Below are 19,263 nucleotides of genomic sequence, written 5' to 3'. Positions count from 1 at the left end.
AGTATATATTTCCATCTGCAAGCATATGTTTGGCACACAATCCACTTGAGTGCTCTAAGCACTATATGCCAACATTCTGACTCTGTATTATCGAAAATGATAGTAAATTTACTATCACCGCTTGAAGTTTACTTCACTTTACTTACATTAACAGAACAGTCTTAAGATGATTTTCCTTTGCCTCCGCTGCATTATTCATTTTTGCATTCTCTTTAGAACGCACACGAAGTATGGCTGCTGTTTAAGAGTGTTCTGAACTGCACATACGCAAACAGCAAGAACAAAGTATATTCCTCAATTGTGTTATGTACTTCACAGGACCCACAATTCAGAGTGTGTACTGATGGAAACTTGTATGCGCTTTTCCTTCCCAGAGATCATTGTGTTAAACCACCCTTTCTTATTTTAATCTTTTTAAAGTTTGGCATCCAACGTGGGGCGACATGCATCTAAATCCCAATTTAATTTGGAATGTCCAATCATCTACCACAGCTGACATTCATGCACTCAAACTGTATATGTAATTTTCTACCTCCAACACAGATAAAGAAGCTATCTATCTAGCTAGGAAACTACATAACAAATTTGCCTAGCATGATCAAACAAATGTTGGCCGTAAACTCTTCTACTTACAAAAGAAGTTTGGTGGACAAACTATTGTGGCCTTTTGAAAGCATTGTCAAATTAGGTATTTAGACTTTTTTCTAGTTTGTAATGTAATATGAAAGACTGGTTCATGCAGCAGGCATTAATGTTTTGAGTCACTGTCCAGCAAAGTAGTTAGAAAGTACTTTTTATTGTACAACTGAGGTCATTCAATTTTCCTTTGAAAAAATTTGGACATCAGTCACACAGAACGTGGGTAAATAATTCACCCAGAATACTATGAATGGAATTAAAAAATATAATTTACTAAATCTCTTGCAACAAAGCGCTTGGTCTTGGCGACCCATCATAAGAAGATGAGTAGATTAAGGATACTCTGTAAACATAAATATTTAAAACATCACCTTCACTTTAATGCATGCAATTTGGCCCAGCCATCTGCTGATGTTGACTGTCATATGCATGCGTCAGTTGAATTATCACTACTAATCATCACTGTGATTCAAGTTCACATCCAAGCATGAAGCTCCACACCATGCAGTCCTGACAAGCAATACACTGCTGCCATGCCGTACAGAGGAAAAACCTCTGTAAGCACAAACACCATCAAATGGTGAGAGAAAAGTCTTGTGGATTTGTCAGACTTTGTAATTCATTAAAAAAATAGAAAGAATATAAATATAATTACAATAAATGTGTACTGGTAAAATATGACCATGTCTACCAAAAAACATGCTATAATGTGTATCACCTTAACTAATTCAACAGATTACACTATGTGCTTTTTAATATACATATTCATTGCAGTACGAGCAATTCAGTCAGCAGGATGGTGAGTATCTTACACATAAGCCATTTTGATTATGGCTGGTTTGCTGCAGTAGAATGCAGTCTATTGGTCGGTCTATTGCATGCAAATGCCGTACCGGCTACTTCACTGAAACGCACAGCAATTTACTGGCTGGTTCAAGCAGCAGAATGCAGCCTATTGCTTGTCAGACCCTCAGAGGCCCTCCTACCCCAATCTTTTTCTCCTTCCAGTTAACGGTTTCCTGTAGATCAAACACCTGTCTTGTGAGGGAATCTAACTGTTGCCGCATTGCCTGGTTCTCCTGGAGGGGCGGTTTACACAGAAGAGAGAGACAGGAGACAGAACAGAACAGGGCAAGGAGAAATGAAACGAGCACAGGATGGACTGAGGAGAGAGCTGGAAGCCAGGAAGGAGCTCCGTCGCCATTACCAACAGGCAATATTTTACCTCTAATCATTTTTAATATGCACATCTAATCTTATGCTTGAAAGAAATGTGGAGGTCTTCTAAAAAAACACTGCAAGCATCTGGAAATAAAATCTTACACCCAGCAAATTTTGGTTTTATGCCGAGGTATCAAGTGGTCATTTGATAAAAGACTGCTTACAAGAGTACATGAAGCCCCGTTTTAAATACATATTCAGACATTAATAAAAGTGGTTCAAGATATGAAATGAGTAAGTGTGTACTGGAATAAACTTGAATATGTGATACAGCAATCTGTGCCGCAGGGCTGGCAAATGCCCAGCTCAGCTACCCTTCAAGAAAGAGCACCTCAGCTGAGCTTCCATTTCCACTCCACTCCACACCCTCCAGCACTGGCCATTACTGGCACCCTGCTTACATTACTGTACTTGGCATATTCAGTGGATTGCAAGGTTGTCAGTCAAAATGTGTGAGCGAGTGTGCAAGAGTGTGTGTGTGTGTGTGTGTGTGTGCACGCACACAAACAAGAAGATGGCCCCCGATGGAGGCTTAAGACAGGAAACTGCACGTTATGCCACAGTGCTCACATTTCTGCATTTCCCCATCACCAGCCAGTCTTCTCTGTACGTCTTAACCAAATGGCGGTGAGACAGACTGTACTGTGCACTCAGTATTCTATCACTCATACAAGGTAAATTCAGTTTTAATACGCATTTTGGACGAAGTCGCACCACCCTAAGAACAGCAATGCAGCTGCAGTCCATAACATCACCAAGGCCTCAACATTATGTCATTAAAACAGGTTAAAAAAAGAAGATTTACTTCAATGAGTTCGTCTCTTTGCCGGATTCCCTCTTTCAGTTCCTCCTGCTTGTGCTGTAAGACTGTACACGTGTGCTTGTGTCTTTCCAATTCCTGTAATCAAAGGACAGTTTAAGCTTAAACAGTAACGTACGGAGATCATATTTTTGGTCTTATTATATTTATACAATATTGATTAGCTTAAGCCAAGAAAATTCACATATGCATTTACAGATATATCAACAAGAGAAAGTGGAGATGGATTCTAAGTACAAGAAATCTTATGAGTGTCCTCCCTGCTTCCTTACTTTGTACAGCATCTGGCCAAGTCAAAACACGAGTGGGTGTTAAATAGTTCCTCTTAAACCTTGTATAAAGTTTTTTCTATAAAATGCCTCTATTTTATATGCCGTTTCACCGCTTTCCCCCAGTTTGGAAGGCCCAGTTGTATGCCACGTTGCCCCATGGGGCTTCTGGTCACAGTTGGCACAGCCATGGCCCAGGTTTCATAGCCAAAAGTTGGGAATATCCAGGCACTAGAACTCAATAAAACCTTCCTAAAATTGAGCCGGAGATGGAAGTTTAATTTATGAGACGTCACGCATTGCACATCATCTCATGTAAAACACACTAATCCTTTCCTCTCCCTGTGCTGATGAATGAGGCTGTCTGTACATACCTCTGCTTCTCAAGAAAATTAGACTGCCTTAGACTCTTTTGCTTCTGAGAATGAATGAAGCTAACCTCACGCTCTTCTGCTTCTCAAGAGAATGGAGACTCTACCTTAGACTTCTCCTCCACTTCCCGATGCAGCTCCGCCATCTGCTCCTCCATCTCCTCGATCACGTCCTTCAGCGTGTCCACCTGGTACAGGAGGTTTGCCTTTTCGTTGTCCAGTTGTGCGTTGGACACCATGGCCTTTTTGTATTTCTCTTCCACCTCAGAGAGCGACTCCTGCATGGTTAGCACACATTGTTCAGGCCTGTGACCGTCTCACAACCTCACTGCAACATTACAGGAACACGTACACATTCTGAAGAGCAGAGAAAACACAGCCATGTATGCACACACGACACCAAGATGGAATATCTTTGTTAATATTATTATTAATAATACTATTATTAATAATAATATTAACAAAGAACTTAAACTGTTTTAAATTCTATTGCACAGAAAATACTTGTGGAGGCTGTAAATGTTTAGAAAACGGAGTCAGGTTCATTTAAATCATGGAAAAGTTAAGCTCTCTTTGGACCAGAAACTTTTCACATTATACAAAACACAAAGTTACACTATGCAGGTATACCTTCACAGTACTTGTGTACAAGTAGACTAGGGGTCCGCAACCCTGGTGCTGGAGAGCCACAGGCTCAGCTGGTTTTCATTTGTGCTCTGCACTTACTTAATCAATCAGAGCATTTTATTGGTTAACTCACTTCACCTGGTTAATTGGGCCAGAATTGGGCACCCATTTTAAGGTGCACAGAAAAACCAGCAGAGCTTGTGGCTGAAAAAGTGGCAGAAGCAAAGTCACACTGGAAGGAAAAGAGGGCGGTGCTCCAGCAGAGGGATAAACAGGAAACTTCTGCAGTAGGAGGCGCTGCCCTCAGGAGGAGACCTCAAACTAAGGTCCAGACTCGCTCCCTGCGCTCAGCTGTGTGTACGAATTAAGGGTTTCCCTGGGACGCTGGGCCAACCAGGTTCAATCTGGACACTTAGTCGTGGTCCAGTTTAACTGTCTGAATAACCCCCCTCCCCCTCCTCTCCCTCAGCTGATGCGTGCAGAGCGTTCTGCTGCAGAATGACTGCCGTGCACCACTCATCACCATAAAGTGGTTTGAGATCCATAAAAAGCATGAACAGCACTAAAAAAAAACCAATCAATCTTCAGAGACAGACTTATATTTAAACCAGTAGGTAACAAATGTGACACCTGAAAAAGAAAAACAACAACACAGCGAGACTGACTGAGTCCAGAACACTTGAGCGTTACCAGTGAGAAGCATGCCAACATTCATAGTGTGTTAGTAACATACTATTTTTAACATGGCGAGGCACGTGTTTCAAAACCCAAATAATCTGGGTTTAATCAGACGTTTTCCCAGCTAGCCCGACAGCAGTGTGTAAGCAGGAACTATATTTCACTCTGACAAAGCAGTGCTTTACACACCAGCCACCAACACACTCACAAACCGTTGCAGTTTCTCCATTGGATTTCTACTCGACCTACATTTATCTACCTTTATGGACTGGACACTGTGGAAAGCGCACTAATCGTATGTATGTGTAGGACCTGCGTACTGAACTACGGCAGAAAAGACGCGTAAACGCCGGTCCCACGGTCTGAAAGCGCTGAGGAACTGCAGACGTCATGCCGCCACTAGGAGGTCATCTCCAACAGGGGTGAGGAGGTTAAAGGTTAGGTCTGTGCTTGGAACAGCCCGGTCCGGGGGACCCACCACGCGTGCCTCCCCTTCAGGATAACGCCGACCTTGGTCACTTTGGCCGAAAGCCTTAGTTTGCCATTTATATTAGAGAACCAATCAGATGAGCCCTGCAGTGAGAGCCGAGGAGGTCTGCTGGAGGCACAGTGGGACCCGGGGAGCGGGGCTGGGGTACACGCTCACAGCTCACCGCAGTCACGGGTGCAGGGACGGGGGAAACAGAAAGCATGCTGGGAGCTACGGCCCCTCTACCTTCAGCTCTTTAAGTCCCTGCATGTATCTCCCCTCTACATCCTGTATCTGGTCCTTAAGATCATAGATATCCTGTTGAACAAACGAGATGAATTGGGGAGGGTTTTGGGGGAAATGACAGCACTCACAGACAGTTCAAACGCCATAGCCTGGAGTCAGGAGGAAATCGTTCACATATTATTTCGTTTAATACGAATTCACACATTAATACGCAGTATTTCCTTTTTTTCCTAATTTATCAGACATCCTTCCGCCTCTGATAGCACCGCCTTGTGAAGAAAGGCTTGCGTGCTGTGCATGAAAGCCAGATCAAAATGAAACCACACAGTTTCTCCCTAAAATCATCCTGGGGAAAAATATTTGAAATCCTGCAAGTGTTTATATCACCGGAGTCAAATTTGAGCAAATTAGATTAATTGTGTATCTTTGTGCGATAAACGGCAGGTTATTTAATATGTGCCAATAAACAAATGACTATATTTGAGCCAATTAACCATATTATTCCGTAATCACTACCTGGCTGATTATTCCATGCATGCTAATTAGCCAATTATGCTTTGTGAACTGCCTAGCTTATTAGTCTCTGTATGCTAATGATTCGCTGTGCACTAATTAGACATTGAAACTGAAATACAGAAGTTGCTCACTAAAAGCATGCCACTGGGTACATGTGTCCCATACTATGGCTAAATGTCAGAATGTTAAGTACTAATTATTCATACATGAAATGCTAATTATGTTTTTATTCACATTATGATTTTTATACCATTAACATTTACAAGAATGTAGAGCTAATGCAGAGCTAACTCAGTTGTTTTATTCAGACTAAATATTAATTATACTTTTATTCAAATCAGTTTATCATCATTTTAATTCATAATTGTAATAATGAATAACAGTTATTTCTTATAACAGTTCATGCAAGGACATTTAAAAATATCAGACAAGTCCTTGCCATACCTACTCAGAATCCGATCTGTTTTCAGTCTTTATCTGTATCTTGCTTCAGCTGTATCCTTAAACTGCTTCCTAGTATTGCATAAATGTTCACATTGACATGAACATTTCATACAACACTACAGAAGAGAGACTTCTCTTTTCCTGAATTTTATGGTGAAGTAGAAAGTTTAGATGTCATTCCTAACATGCTCTCCTTGAAAACAACAGTTACTGAAAGGTAATAATGGTCATGTCAATGGAAATAAAGTGTACAAGATCCACAATGCTTCAGCTGCGCAGATGTGATCTTACCCTTAGTTTGCTGAGCTCATAGCTGCAGCTGCGCAGATGTGATCTTACCCTCAGTTTGCTGCGCTCATAGCTGCAGCTGCTCAGATGTGATCTTACCCTCAGTTTGCTGAGCTCAAACGTAGCAGCAGCTGCGCAGATGTGATCTTACCCTCAGTTTGCTGAGCTCAAACGTAGCAGCAGCTGCGCAGATGTGATCTTACCCTCAGTTTGCTGAGCTCAAACGTAGCAGCAGCTGCGCAGGTGTGATCATACCCTCGGTTTGCTGAGCTCAAACGTAGCAGCAGCTGCGCAGACGTGATCTTACCCTCAGTTTTCTGACCTCACAGCTGCAGCTGTGCGCTTGTGATCTTACCCTAAGTTCCGTGAGAGAAGCGTCCGGGTCCGCGATGCTCCCAGTGTCCCCGCTCCCCCTCCGGGACGTGGAGCCCCCCAGAGTGGCCAGCGCAGCGGTCGAGAGGGCCGGAGTGGTGCATCGGGACGACGGCTGAAAGACACGCATCACAGACACAATGCCTCTACGGACCAATCCGAGAGCTCTCCAAGTATTTTCGCCCGGTCCAATTTGAATTTACTTGCAGCAGTCTGCTGACCAAAATGGGGACCAGCCAATTTGAGCCAAGTAAACATGAGGTCACCTCAGATCTTTTCACATTAAAACATAATTTAATCCAGTAGCTTTGATCTCGCAATTTCAAACATAATTTAATTTCAGGCTTTGAAGTCTAACTGGGGAATGGTGGATCGGAGGGTGTGCTTCTAACCACACAATGCAGCACTGTTTCTCAGCAGAAATACTGCGCTGATTCTCTTTTAAGCAAATATTGGGTTAACTGTACTAGCTAGCAAGTTAGCTGAGACAATAAGGCAGATCTCCCACCAGAAGCCATGAAAATATGCAAGTGCTTGCGCTGAGTGTGTGTGCTTAAGTACTGAATGTGTGTGCTTAAGTAGTGAGTGTGTGTGCTGAAGTATCAAGTGTGTGTACTGAAGTACTGAGTGTGTGCACTGAAGTACTGAATGTGTGTGCTTAAGTACTGAGTGTGTGTGCTTAAGTAGTGAGTGTGTGTGCTGAAGTATCAAGTGTGTGTACTGAAGTACTGAGTGGGTGTGCTGAAGTATCGAGTGTGTGTGCTTATGTATCGAGTGTGTGTGCTTAAGTAGTGAGTGTGTGTGCTGAAGTAGTGCGTGTGTGTGCTTAAGTAGTGAGTGTGTGCACTGAAGTACTGAATGTGTGTGCTTAAGTACTGAGTATGTCTGCTTAAGTACTGAGTGTGTGCACTGAAGTCTTGAGTGTGTGTGCTGAAGTATCGAGTGTGTGTACTGTAGTTCCAAGGCCTGGGTTACTCACCCGACTGTACGTATCAGTGTACTGCTTATCACATTTTTCATCCAGCTGAAAGGAAGGAGAATAAGCAGTGTTATCCACACCAACAAAGGAAATAAGGCTCAACACACACACTTTCCAGCGCTGTTTCCTTCCTCAGTGTTATACATTTCACAGTTCATTCTTCACCTCCAGTTTGAACCTTAAAGACAACTGATTAGTGAAAAACACAAACACCTTAAAAGACACCCAAAACTGCACAGTGAAATAAAAACATTCTACTACACCTGCAGATAACGTCAGCTGGAAGCTGGAAATTCATTTGACTTTGATTATGAAAAAAAGGTGAGTATTTGAGAGTTTAGCTGGTCACACAATCATGCACCCATACAGGCTTCCTTTTTTCCGGGCAACCTTTGAAGCCTTTACATCTCACACAACACATTCAGTGATGAAGCAGCATGCAGTTAAGGGCATACAAGTCTTTCTATCTGGAAATCTGAATCAAAAGGACTTCAATCAAATGTTCGTTTTAAGTTGTAGCAAAATAAAAAAATACAATCAAATAAAAAAAAATAAAAAAAAACAAGAGTTAGTATTTCACACAAAGTACAAAAAACTAAATAATTCCATGTTTCAGTCATGCCTCCACGCACAAATGACCAATTTTCTCATCAAAGGATGCAAACTGTAAATATCCATCAATGACTAAAACCCAACTGTGAAGACCTCTACCTTAGTTCCCATGACCTGGAAATAGCCCAACCCTAACACCTCAACCCTCATACTGTACCTCAAGAGCCCAACCACAATACATCATCACTTCACATCTTGAGTGAAGTCATCATGGAGTGCAAAGAACACATCCGTTTTCACAACATGCAGAGTAAAGTCATTTCAGTTGCATGCCGAGACATTTTAGCGAGATGCATTAGATGTTTAATGCATAGACCCTGGTCAGTACCTCATGTAATCACTTTCTGCTCCTGTAATATTCATATATACATGAAATACATTTGGCTCAGGATGAAATAGTCTCAAACACATATCAGAAAAAGTACAACGGATGGGACAGAGCCGTGTCCAGAAGCCGGCTCAAGGCTCAAGCCGGCTCAAATGCTCCATTTATCCTGTAAATGCAGAATTATTATGAGGGCAACAGCAGTTCATGAGACAAAGGGGGAGGTTTCTTTACACTACAAACCGGCACCCTGTCATCATACCGTCTGCTTCATGCACAGACGATTTGTCCAAACGAGCTGCTCGTTAAGGAAGGCTACCTAAAGCACAAAGCATGCTTTCGGGGCGGGGGGCTGCCACGCCCTGTCACTCACGCTGTCCAGGTCAGGGATGCTCAGCTCGTCTAGGTCGGACACAATGCTGCCCCTACGGTTGGAGCGGCTGAAATAGTCAGCCGCCGTTTCGCTGATGTCAGAGAAGTCAGAGGACTACACAACGGCGGTGTGAGGGACACAGAGAGAGAGAGACAGACAGACACAGAAAGAGAGCGAGAGAGAGAGAGGGTGAGGGTGAGGATGGACGTGGTAAAGGTCGCTCGCTCGCGCAGTGTGAGAGAGAGACTGAGGGAGACAGTGAGGATGAGCGTAGTTTAAGTCACTCATTCGCGCTAAGGAATCCCAGCATGAGGCTCTGTACATATTTTCAATACTGGTGATTTGCCTATGAATTATGTTGCGGTGTTTAGATGACAGTTATACCATTACTTTTTTCAGTTGGCTGCATCTGACCCATTAGCATAGCCTACAGTACGATACACCGTATGTTTATCATTCAATAACATAATGCTGATCAAGCAACAGTCCTCACTATGTACTCTTTTCACCGACGCCATACTGACTGTGTACATTTCAACAATACATTATAGTCAAGCACGGTGCATCTCCGCAGAATTAAAACTCCTATTTCAAGGCATTTGCAAATGACTACTTATAAAGACACAATTTATTATAATTGTGTAATAGAATTTATGGTGGTGCTGTGGACCTAAATAATCCAATCAAAGTTTGTAATCAAAACACATGCAAAATACAATAAATATAACATATCATGCTGAGAAAACTAAACAGCTATCCCCTTTAACTCCATTAGCAGGTTACAGTAAATCTGCATATTTCTAATGGTGAATAATAAGAGCAGCCTCAAATGACTACTGTAAGTAAACACTGCATGTCAGTGTGGTAAACAGAATCAGAGATGTTACGTGTTAACAAATGAAAACAGTGGAAAGTGTAAAGGGTTAAAAGAATGAAGTGTCTGGCTAGATTTATGTTCATTTTAATAGTACCGGTACAATTAGGCCTATCTATGACTATCTTCTGATGTTCTCTGTGTTCAAACAAAGAACATGCGACTGCAGTTCACAACTGAACACACTGAAGTAGAATAAGTGAAAGCAGAAGACCAGCGGTACACGAGTGACTGATCCGACATGAGGAGCAGGGTAGGGCTTCCCCGGCTCATCCCACCTCAGCAGCTGGGTCTTACAGTACATCAGTTCCCACTGTAAGGTCATCGATATCATCCCCCCCCCCCCCCCCCCCGCTAAAGTCTGCCATCTTTCCCCGAGGGGCCCAGACACCGTCCCCCAGCATGCTTGCAGCTCACCACGCTGTCCCTCCGGCCGCGACTGTACCGGTCCTGGGATACGGTGCTGGAGCTGTCATCATCCGAGGACTAAGAACATTAAAAAGACATGAGGACCCCGTCTCCCGTTTCACACATGTGCATGGCACTCCTCCAGTTTCACACTCACCCTCTCTCACATAGACAGCACTCCTCCAGTTTCACACTCACCCTCTCTCACATAGACAGCACTCCTCCAGTTTCACACTGAGGCTCTCTCACTCTCTCTCACACACACACACACACACACACACACATACACATACGCAGCTCTCCTCCAGTTTCCCACTCACCCTCTCACACACACAGACAGCACTACTCCAGTTCCGCACTCACCCTTTCACATATGTACGCAGTACTTCAATTTCACATTCACCCTGTCAGACATGCACAAAGTAAAACTTTTGCCACACTATCCAAATAAAATGTCTTTTGCTGAAATGCACTGGTCGCTAAGCACAAACAATCACTTTCATCAACGGACAGGCACCACCGGGTGGTGCTGCGAGAGGCAACATCAGAGGCATCATCTCAGGGCGCACAGTTATTCTCTGGAAACAAAAATCATCTAAAGGAGACGTCATTTGTTTGAAAGCAAAGATCCAAATATAGCAAATGACTGCAATCGCCTATTAATCATTTTCAGAGAATGACTCTTGGTTCTTTTTGCACACAACGTCACTCAGGCACAAACGCAGTATCACCTATGCTCTCCAGCAGGCACACATACACCGGTAACTATTCATCTTCATGCATCACACAAGTATAACTGGTATAGTACTACAGACACAAATCCAAACACATTCACATTCTCACACATCCACATAAGTGAGCCTTCTCACACTGTCATTTGCTTTGAATTACCAATTTATAATTTTCTCTTCAGTACTCAATACTAAACTGAAATATTAAGAGTGGAAATTGAATGTATAATAATGGAATACTAAATTTAACAGCTATTATTTGTGTCTTGAATATCAATTTAAATGCCTTGCAAATGTGAACATTACCATATTGAATGTGAAAATGTGATGGTTTTTCACAACAAGCTACCATTATAAATCCCTATTATAACATTTTATGTGGATATCATAATCAACTTTTTAATGGTTTCATGAAATTTTATAGTTCATGGCCACTTACTAGTGCTGCAACTACAGACAGATGAGAATGCTCTTTGAACACTCAAACTCATCCCCACACAACACCACACGTCTCTCCATTGATCTCAAAACTCATCTTCACAAGGCATGCATTTTTCACAGGGACCCATTTGTTTGCAAAAATAACTCAAAAAATAATAATAATATGCACAAAAAATACAAAAAATATAGGCCATTTCCTTACCGCAAATGAGCAGAACATGAAAACAGATACAGGTCTGATAATACAACACAGACTAACGACCAAACACAGCGGTGCTTGAAAACTACCATTACATATATGTTCAGATTTGTATTAAAAGAAATGGAACAAAACTAATCGGATCAATCATGGTATTTTTCACTGTGGCAGGCCACTAATAAAGCCAACAGAGAAGCGTAATATAAAGCTGTCAACTTGGTCTCTCAACACGCAGCTGCATTAAGCCAAGGACAAAAACAACCGTTTATGAGCGTCCGAGTGCGCGCGTGTGAGAGAGAGACACAGGGAGAAAATATCATTTCTCCCCTGAAGGTCTCTCTGTTTTCGAATGGTAAAAAATAAACAGGGGCCTACAAAGTCAGAAGCTCTCACAAGGGGTGGCAGTGTAATATAATGGTTAGGGAACCAGAGTAAGAGCTGTTGTACTCTTCAGCAACGTAGTTTACACAAATTGCTTCTGTATACATCCAGATGTTTAAACAGGACTGTATGTAAAAAGCTGTGTGCCACTTCGGGTAAGAACATCTTCTAAAGAGAAATTTCATGTAAATGTAGGGTGCCCACATTTATACTTGGAAGCTTGATTTTTATGTTTGAGATATTCCTTACATACTCTTAGGCAACGAAAAATCACAGTTGTGACTGATGTGTCTACTAAACAAGAATGGAGAGTGATTTATTTCTAAAGGAAAACATGACATCACATAATGATGTGATTTCTATGAGGCATTAATGACACAGCCCATCATTAGATTAAAAGACGTTTAATACCAAGGGGTCCATTTTTAAAATGATGACGAATCTTCCTTCGCCTTCCATGTCGGTAGGCCACCCTCAGGTGTGAGCAGTTTAAACGTCGTGTGCTGTGGGCACTGTAAGTCTCTTCATCCTGCTACGTGATTCGCTGAGCAGCGTGCGGCCTGTTAAGCTACGCAGCCGATCACCCAGAGGATCTGAACTCCATCAGAAGGGTGGCCCATCGCGCGCGTGCAGTTTGACTAGCGCTCTACTGAACGCGCTGCGCAGGAACCCGTGCGCTGGCATGCGAAGCCGCAAGAGCGCCCTGTTCCACAAAAGCAGCCGAATGGTCTGTGGTGAAAGAGTCCTCATCGCAGTGCTATACAGTGAAGAAGCTACCGATATAAAAACCAGACTGACAGTAACGGTCAATAGACATCCAGCTCCTGGGCTTGCCGTACTACAGGGCAGCTTATTTTGCCATGGCAACGTCCAGGAGTCTGCAGCACTTGGGAAAGATGGAACATGTTGATCCTTGACATGCCTATACTGGTTACAGATTCATTGGATCCTGTGCTTAGATATGGCACAGTCTAACAGGCCAGTGCATGGTGTGCGCGTGTGTGTGTGTGCGTGTGCGTGTGTGCACGTTAGTGTCGAGAACATTAATCCACACCATGCAGGTTATCAGCAACAGACGACTGTGTGTGTGTGCGTGCATGTGTGTGTGGGTGTATGCTTGTGTGTATGCGTGTGTGCATGTGTGTGTGCGTGTGTGTGTATGTGTGTGTGTGTGTGTGTGTGCTTGTGGGTATGTGTGTTTGTGCGTGCGTGTGGGTATGTGTGTGTGTGTGTGTGCGCGTGCGTGTGTGTGTGTGTATGTGCGTGCGTGTGGGTATGTGTGTGTGTGTGTGTGTGTGTGTGTAGGTATGTGTGTGTGTTTGTGCCTGTGGATAAGTGCGTGAGGGCATGTGTGAAAGTGTGCAGGAGAGTGTGCCTGTGTCTGTGTGATTTACGTTCAAGGTCTTACCACAGGGCTGCTCTGTGTGGAGCTGCTTGTTCCTGAGGCCCAGCTGTACTCAGAGGGCTGCGGGGAAAGTCAGGGTGACATCACTAACAACTCACGTACTGTATATATGCACACACACGCACGCGCACGCACGCACGCACGCACGAATGCACCCGCACACACACACACACACACACACGCACACAAAGGGAGATTGTGGACAGAGTCAAGGGGACATGACTGTCTACTCTCTCACACACACTTGCTAATAACACAGACACAGGGCTATGGGCACAGTCAGGGACTAAGCAGCCCCGCGTCGCTAACATTAACTACAGCACAGTCACAGCACTTACAGTTCTTGAATTATATGAGCCGTAGAGGTCGTCATCATACAAAGAAGCCTGAAGGCAAAAAGGAGACCCGCACACATCAGCACCAATTTGCACCAATTGCTACCAATTTCACACCCTAAAGCACCACACACAGAAATGACACAGCTTCAACGTGCTTTCATATGATCAGAAACACTCATATATGTTAGGTACAAATATTAATCAGCGCAAGGCTACACTCATATTAAACTCTAGGCCAACGCAGGTTATCTTCATTCAAAAATGTTTAACAAATTTTAACAAATACATAAACTTGCAAATTTTACACTCGGTGAAAGACAAAATCGCCAAACAGTTATCATGTAGGCTAAGACACGACACACCTTGAATCAGCCAGGCCCCAAACATACTGTTTGGGAAAGATCATGCGGCTCACATGAACGCAACTCAATATCAATATATATTCCCTTGAATTACGTAGGTAACCCTAAATACAGACATTCCCTTTCACACTATGGTACAGTATGTATTAAGCACTTGCAAGGGTGACATAAGACTAACATTGGCTTGGTATTCAAGTGTTCAGAGAGCACAGAGTAGAGAGAAAGCTTGGCTTTTCAGCAAGGTTTAGCATCTTAGCGGTCTGTACTGGTAGTAGGGTTTAGCAGTTCCCTGTTGGCTCCAATGAAAAGCTCCACTATTAGGAAGGTTTAGCATTTCACCGTTTACTGTAATGAAGAGCTCTGCTGGTAATAAGGCCAGCTTGCGTCAGGGACAGGAGGACTCTGGGAATGGTGAAACTGACATGCACTGCGCGCAGCTGATTTTTGGCACGCTGCGTTTAAGCTGCACGGCGAGACCACAACTGCAGGCAGAATGAGGCATGCGCGGGTGTGTCACGCACCAGGCTCTGGCTGCGGGTTAGCCCGGTGCCGGAGGGGGGTGTGGCCTGTGAGACGGGAGGAATGGGAGTGTGTCACTCAGAGAGAGACGGTAACGCATGGCAACGCACAGAGCTCTGGTATTCGGACTGAGCTGCACCCTTAGGGGGCGCCAGCACTGTCACACTAACCCTGTGGCTCCGGGACGTCCCCAGGGGTTCGTTGTACACAGAAGAAGACTGCATTGAGAGAGAGAAAGAGAGGGAGAGTGGAGTCACAGTGCCAGGCAGTGTTAGAACAGTGCATTGAGAGAGGGAGAGAAAGAGGAGTCATTGTGTCAGGCAATGAGAGTACTGTGCCTAGGACTGGGTGCCAGGGTCCTATGTCATACTGCCCCTTACATAAATATTTCACGCAGCCATGTTTTCCCAAGATTACAGATCTTGTTTACATCTTGGAAAATAAATGAACAAACCTGGCCTGGTATTACGAGTGGTATCCTGTACTTGAATACTAAGTATTTCACACCCTTGGCGGACAGGAAGTAAGAGGACTGAGACAGGACACACCCTAGGCTGACAAAGGGAAGAGGGAGACAGGACACACACTACCGACACCCACAGGAAAAGGAGAGGGACAGAATTGACATCCTAGGCAGACAGACTGAAGGAGGACAAAGAGAGGACACATCCTAGACTGACAGACAGAGGGAGGCAGGAGAGAGGACACGCCCAATGTTGACAGACAGAAAGAGAAGGGAGAGAGAGGACACACCCTAGGCTGGCAAGCAGGAAAAGGAAGGAGAGGAGGACACCCCCTTAGCAGTGAGGTGGGAATTAAAGAGAAAAGAGGAAACACCCTAAGCTAACAGGCAGGAGTGAGAGGGAAAAAACACACCCTAGGCTGATATGAAGGGAGAGAAGGGAGAGGAGGACAGGCTCTAGGCTGATAGGCAGAAACAGGTTTGCTGTTCTGTAGGCTGCTGTATTTCCTTTGGTCATGGAACAGTCCGGTCTGAAGAAAAAAGAAGTCATTCTGAACATTAACAGAAAGCAGAGTCATGAGTAATGAGCACTTCAAGGTCATACAGTACATACAGTAACATTAGGAGCGGGACTGTTTACTCGGGAAAACAAGTACCCCTCCACAGATTCCTAAACGCTCTGAAAAAATGCAATGTGAAAATCTGAAATACTTGAGGAAACGCAATGACAAATCAGCCTGTCATAATTTAAAAAAACTGTAAAAAGTCCCAACTCTAATTAGCAATACAATATTCAACTATGAGATCATACAGTATATATTCCAGTATTACTTTATCCATGAGATCATACAGTATATATTCCAGTATTACTTTATCCATGAGATCATACAGCATATACACCAGCACTACTTACTTTAGCTATGAGGTCATACAATATAATTAGCCAAAGACTAACAGTGGTAGAGTATGATCTGCATTGCTTGCGTTTTTATCCAATTTGTTTTTCATAACATATCTTTTAATGACGAATATATGGTTTAGGACTGTAGCTCCCTTGAATTCAACATTGAGTTCAGAACTGTATAGAGAGCAAACTATTGCTTATGAGTTTTGTGAATTACCTTCAGCAAGGCACTTTGAATATGTTTTCAGTTAGCCAAACCAAGTAAGGTAAGCAATCAAGAAAGGGGGTTTGTCGGGTGGCTCATATAAATGCCCACGCCTTCCTGCATGTGAATATAGGCCCAAAGGTCCAATACTGAATCCAGATTGTGGATAAACAGTAATAAAGTTTTAATCTTTCACTTTCAGTTGTAATCGGCTGGCAAACGTCAGCTGCTCTCTCGCTTGCCAGCTGGCTCTGACACCTAAACAAAGCTGGCTTCCTTGGCCATTTTAAGGTGACAGATAGGCCTATAAACTTGATTTCATCATTTAATTAATTAATTATAAATAAAATGACTTTTCTTTGAACATAATGCAGCATAACGGGCACGTTTTGGTTTGCTCTCGAGTAATTCTTACATGACTGGTTACATGATTGCACCTCCTCACTGGCTTTATTACTGAAGAACCAAAGTTCATTTTTTCATTTGATCAGTGTTTCTTGTTGTTAGTGATAAGGGCCTGAACTTTTGTTGACTGAAATTTGGCTCATGCCGTCCGAAATTGTCACAGCATTTTGTCTTCATTTTTGATTTTCTATTTCTTTTACCAGTCAAGATGTATTTGACCATTCGTGTGATGTCAGAAAGAATTTCATTTAAATAGTTGAATTATGACAATGCGGTTTAGAAGCACTTTAGCACAAATAAAATGTGCATAAATCCTGGTATTCAAGTCACAAAAACTTAATTTTTGGTTGAAGTTACTGCATCCCATTACACCAAGGACCATTCTTTATGGACTAGCATCATCCTTACATCACAACCCATGTACCCAAACTAAATATACTGCATCAATGTCAAGTCAAAATATCCACACAATTAATAAACAGCACTTGTTGCAACAAGGTTCATATACTGTATAGTCTGCTGTCTGAGCAATAGCAACAGAACAGCAACAGAAACAAAAAACAACACAACCGATTTGGCAGTTTTACAGCTTCTGAGGAAATCTCAGCCATTTCTAAGTATTTGTCAAAACGAACACTCATAGCATCTGCTGTCCAGTCATTACCTAAATAACTGCTTGCAATAAGCCAGACTGTGACGCTGTCTATGTGCATCTGTTACACTGTTTAATGGGAATGTTTTAATGTCTCAGCATTGTGACTGTCCATCTGGTTGCATTGTCTAGCGGGAGTGCATTAGCATTTGACTGCGTGTGGAGTCTCCACAACAGCGCACGCTTCCCGGCAGCGCTAAACTGACCAGCAGGTCCTTCCTGGAGGTGCTAGAGACAGGAGTCTTCTTTAGGCCGTAGAGGTCGCTGTACACAGAACTCTGCCGAGACACAGGGAGGGAAAAGCTGAGTCACTGCACCTGTCCCGTCGCCTCCAAAGGGACGAAGGCAATCAAAATCCAGAAACCATTACGAATAGGCCACTGACACACTGTACCCCTGATTTAGCACAGACCTCTGAAAAGAACAGTCCACAGCATTCCGTGACTGCTGTTAAATCTGCTATATCAGACGCACATCTCATGCTGCAGCCTAAGGCCTGATTCATCAGTAACGAATGAGCCCTCATCTGGACACCAAACTGTGTTCTTGAGTTCGGTGTCCAGATGAGGACAGATTAAATTATGAGTATCACTGAGAAGTATTGCTTACACTATTATAGGAAGTTTAAAAATTGGTGGGATGACTTTTCCATTTATATGAATCATAATAATAGGCTGCATCTGAATTTCATTTGAACTTCAGTGGCAAGTATGACGTATTAAAAAAAGAAGCAAAGTCAAAATGTCTACTTGGAAATAGTGTCACACATACAGCCAAAGAATCGGGGTGATACAAAAATAATTTCAACGGTAACATTTTTTTTCCCTGCTCCAAAAAGTACTGACTTCGTAAAATGAGGTGAATATATTTTTTATGAGGAATAGATGTTATTTGTGCGTTTTATTTTACAACAGAACACCCCTAAACACCATTCAGCAATAATCGGAGGACAACAGATAAAGCAGTGCTATACTGTTGATTACATACAGAAGAACGGGAGGGTCTGAGTGAAGATGTGCTGGGGAGGCTGTCAGACTGAGAGGAAGGAAAACAGAAAATTAGAGTCAGAAAATAAAGAGAGACAAAATAACCTAGAAACATAAAAACTTCTATATTAATATAAGACATGCTGAGCACAAACAAAACCAAGCCAAAACACAAATAAAACCAGTGAAGCTCCCTACACCTCAAGTTTCCAACCAAGAAAAGTGGATAAAAATAGACCTGAAAATGGAAGCCATTTTGAGTTATTGGTCAGTGACCTCCGGAAATTGACTAAATAAATATAACTACAAGCAGTGGGGCTAAGTACCAATAGCACTGAAAAAATATACTATACATCTAGTTTTTGTGCCTCGATGTGGCAATACGGTGCCTAATGCATTGTTTTATGTTCCATGTCAACCTTTTGTAGCCTATAAAGATTGGAGAAAATTGGCTGCAAAGTGGTGAGAATTCTCCTGTCATACACTCCTATGACACCAACTAATGTGACCTTTTGCAGGTAGTTTCTATGAGCACAGATGTACATGTAGGCTATATTAAATTTCCTGACTACAGGTTAAAGTCTAGAACACTACATTTTGACTTTCTTGTCGCAGCTATACGATTTCTACAACGTTTTAAAAAAAAAATGTTGTATAGATATTCATAGAAACATTATGTGTAACAAATTTTCCTTCAATATGTCAACTGGTTTTGGAGACGGTGGAGTAACATCTGGAATG

The 19,263-nt window shown here is 42.8% G+C and overlaps 1 protein-coding gene across 8 annotated transcripts in view; it reads right to left on the bottom strand.

Moving 5' to 3' along the window:
- Window positions 1-19,263, bottom strand: part of lrrfip2 (leucine rich repeat (in FLII) interacting protein 2) — a 52,976-nt gene that overhangs the window by 9,832 nt on the left and 23,881 nt on the right. For 2 of the 8 annotated variants that reach the window (XM_035412015.1, XM_035412024.1), the window contains 15 exons: window positions 18,524-18,571; window positions 17,743-17,814; window positions 15,784-15,900; window positions 15,078-15,125; window positions 14,910-14,954; window positions 14,027-14,074; window positions 13,692-13,748; window positions 10,541-10,609; window positions 9,250-9,363; window positions 7,940-7,984; window positions 6,944-7,075; window positions 5,341-5,412; window positions 3,428-3,598; window positions 2,666-2,758; window positions 1,626-1,718 (listed from right to left, as the gene is read on the bottom strand). In XM_035412015.1, the coding sequence (XP_035267906.1) occupies window positions 1,626-1,718; window positions 2,666-2,758; window positions 3,428-3,598; window positions 5,341-5,412; window positions 6,944-7,075; window positions 7,940-7,984; window positions 9,250-9,363; window positions 10,541-10,609; window positions 13,692-13,748; window positions 14,027-14,074; window positions 14,910-14,954; window positions 15,078-15,125; window positions 15,784-15,900; window positions 17,743-17,814; window positions 18,524-18,571 (1,224 nt within the window). The remainder of the gene's footprint in view (window positions 1-1,625; window positions 1,719-2,665; window positions 2,759-3,427; window positions 3,599-5,340; window positions 5,413-6,943; window positions 7,076-7,939; window positions 7,985-9,249; window positions 9,364-10,540; window positions 10,610-13,691; window positions 13,749-14,026; window positions 14,075-14,909; window positions 14,955-15,077; window positions 15,126-15,783; window positions 15,901-17,742; window positions 17,815-18,523; window positions 18,572-19,263) is intronic. The other 6 variants (XM_035412064.1, XM_035412072.1, XM_035412033.1 and 3 more) reach the window with 5 other exon arrangements.

Source organism: Anguilla anguilla, chromosome 1, assembly GCF_013347855.1.
Source record: "Anguilla anguilla isolate fAngAng1 chromosome 1, fAngAng1.pri, whole genome shotgun sequence".
Classification (NCBI taxonomy): domain Eukaryota; kingdom Metazoa; phylum Chordata; class Actinopteri; order Anguilliformes; family Anguillidae; genus Anguilla; species Anguilla anguilla.
Note: the sequence above shows the minus strand (reverse complement) of the source record. Positions and strands in the feature narration are given on the sequence as shown.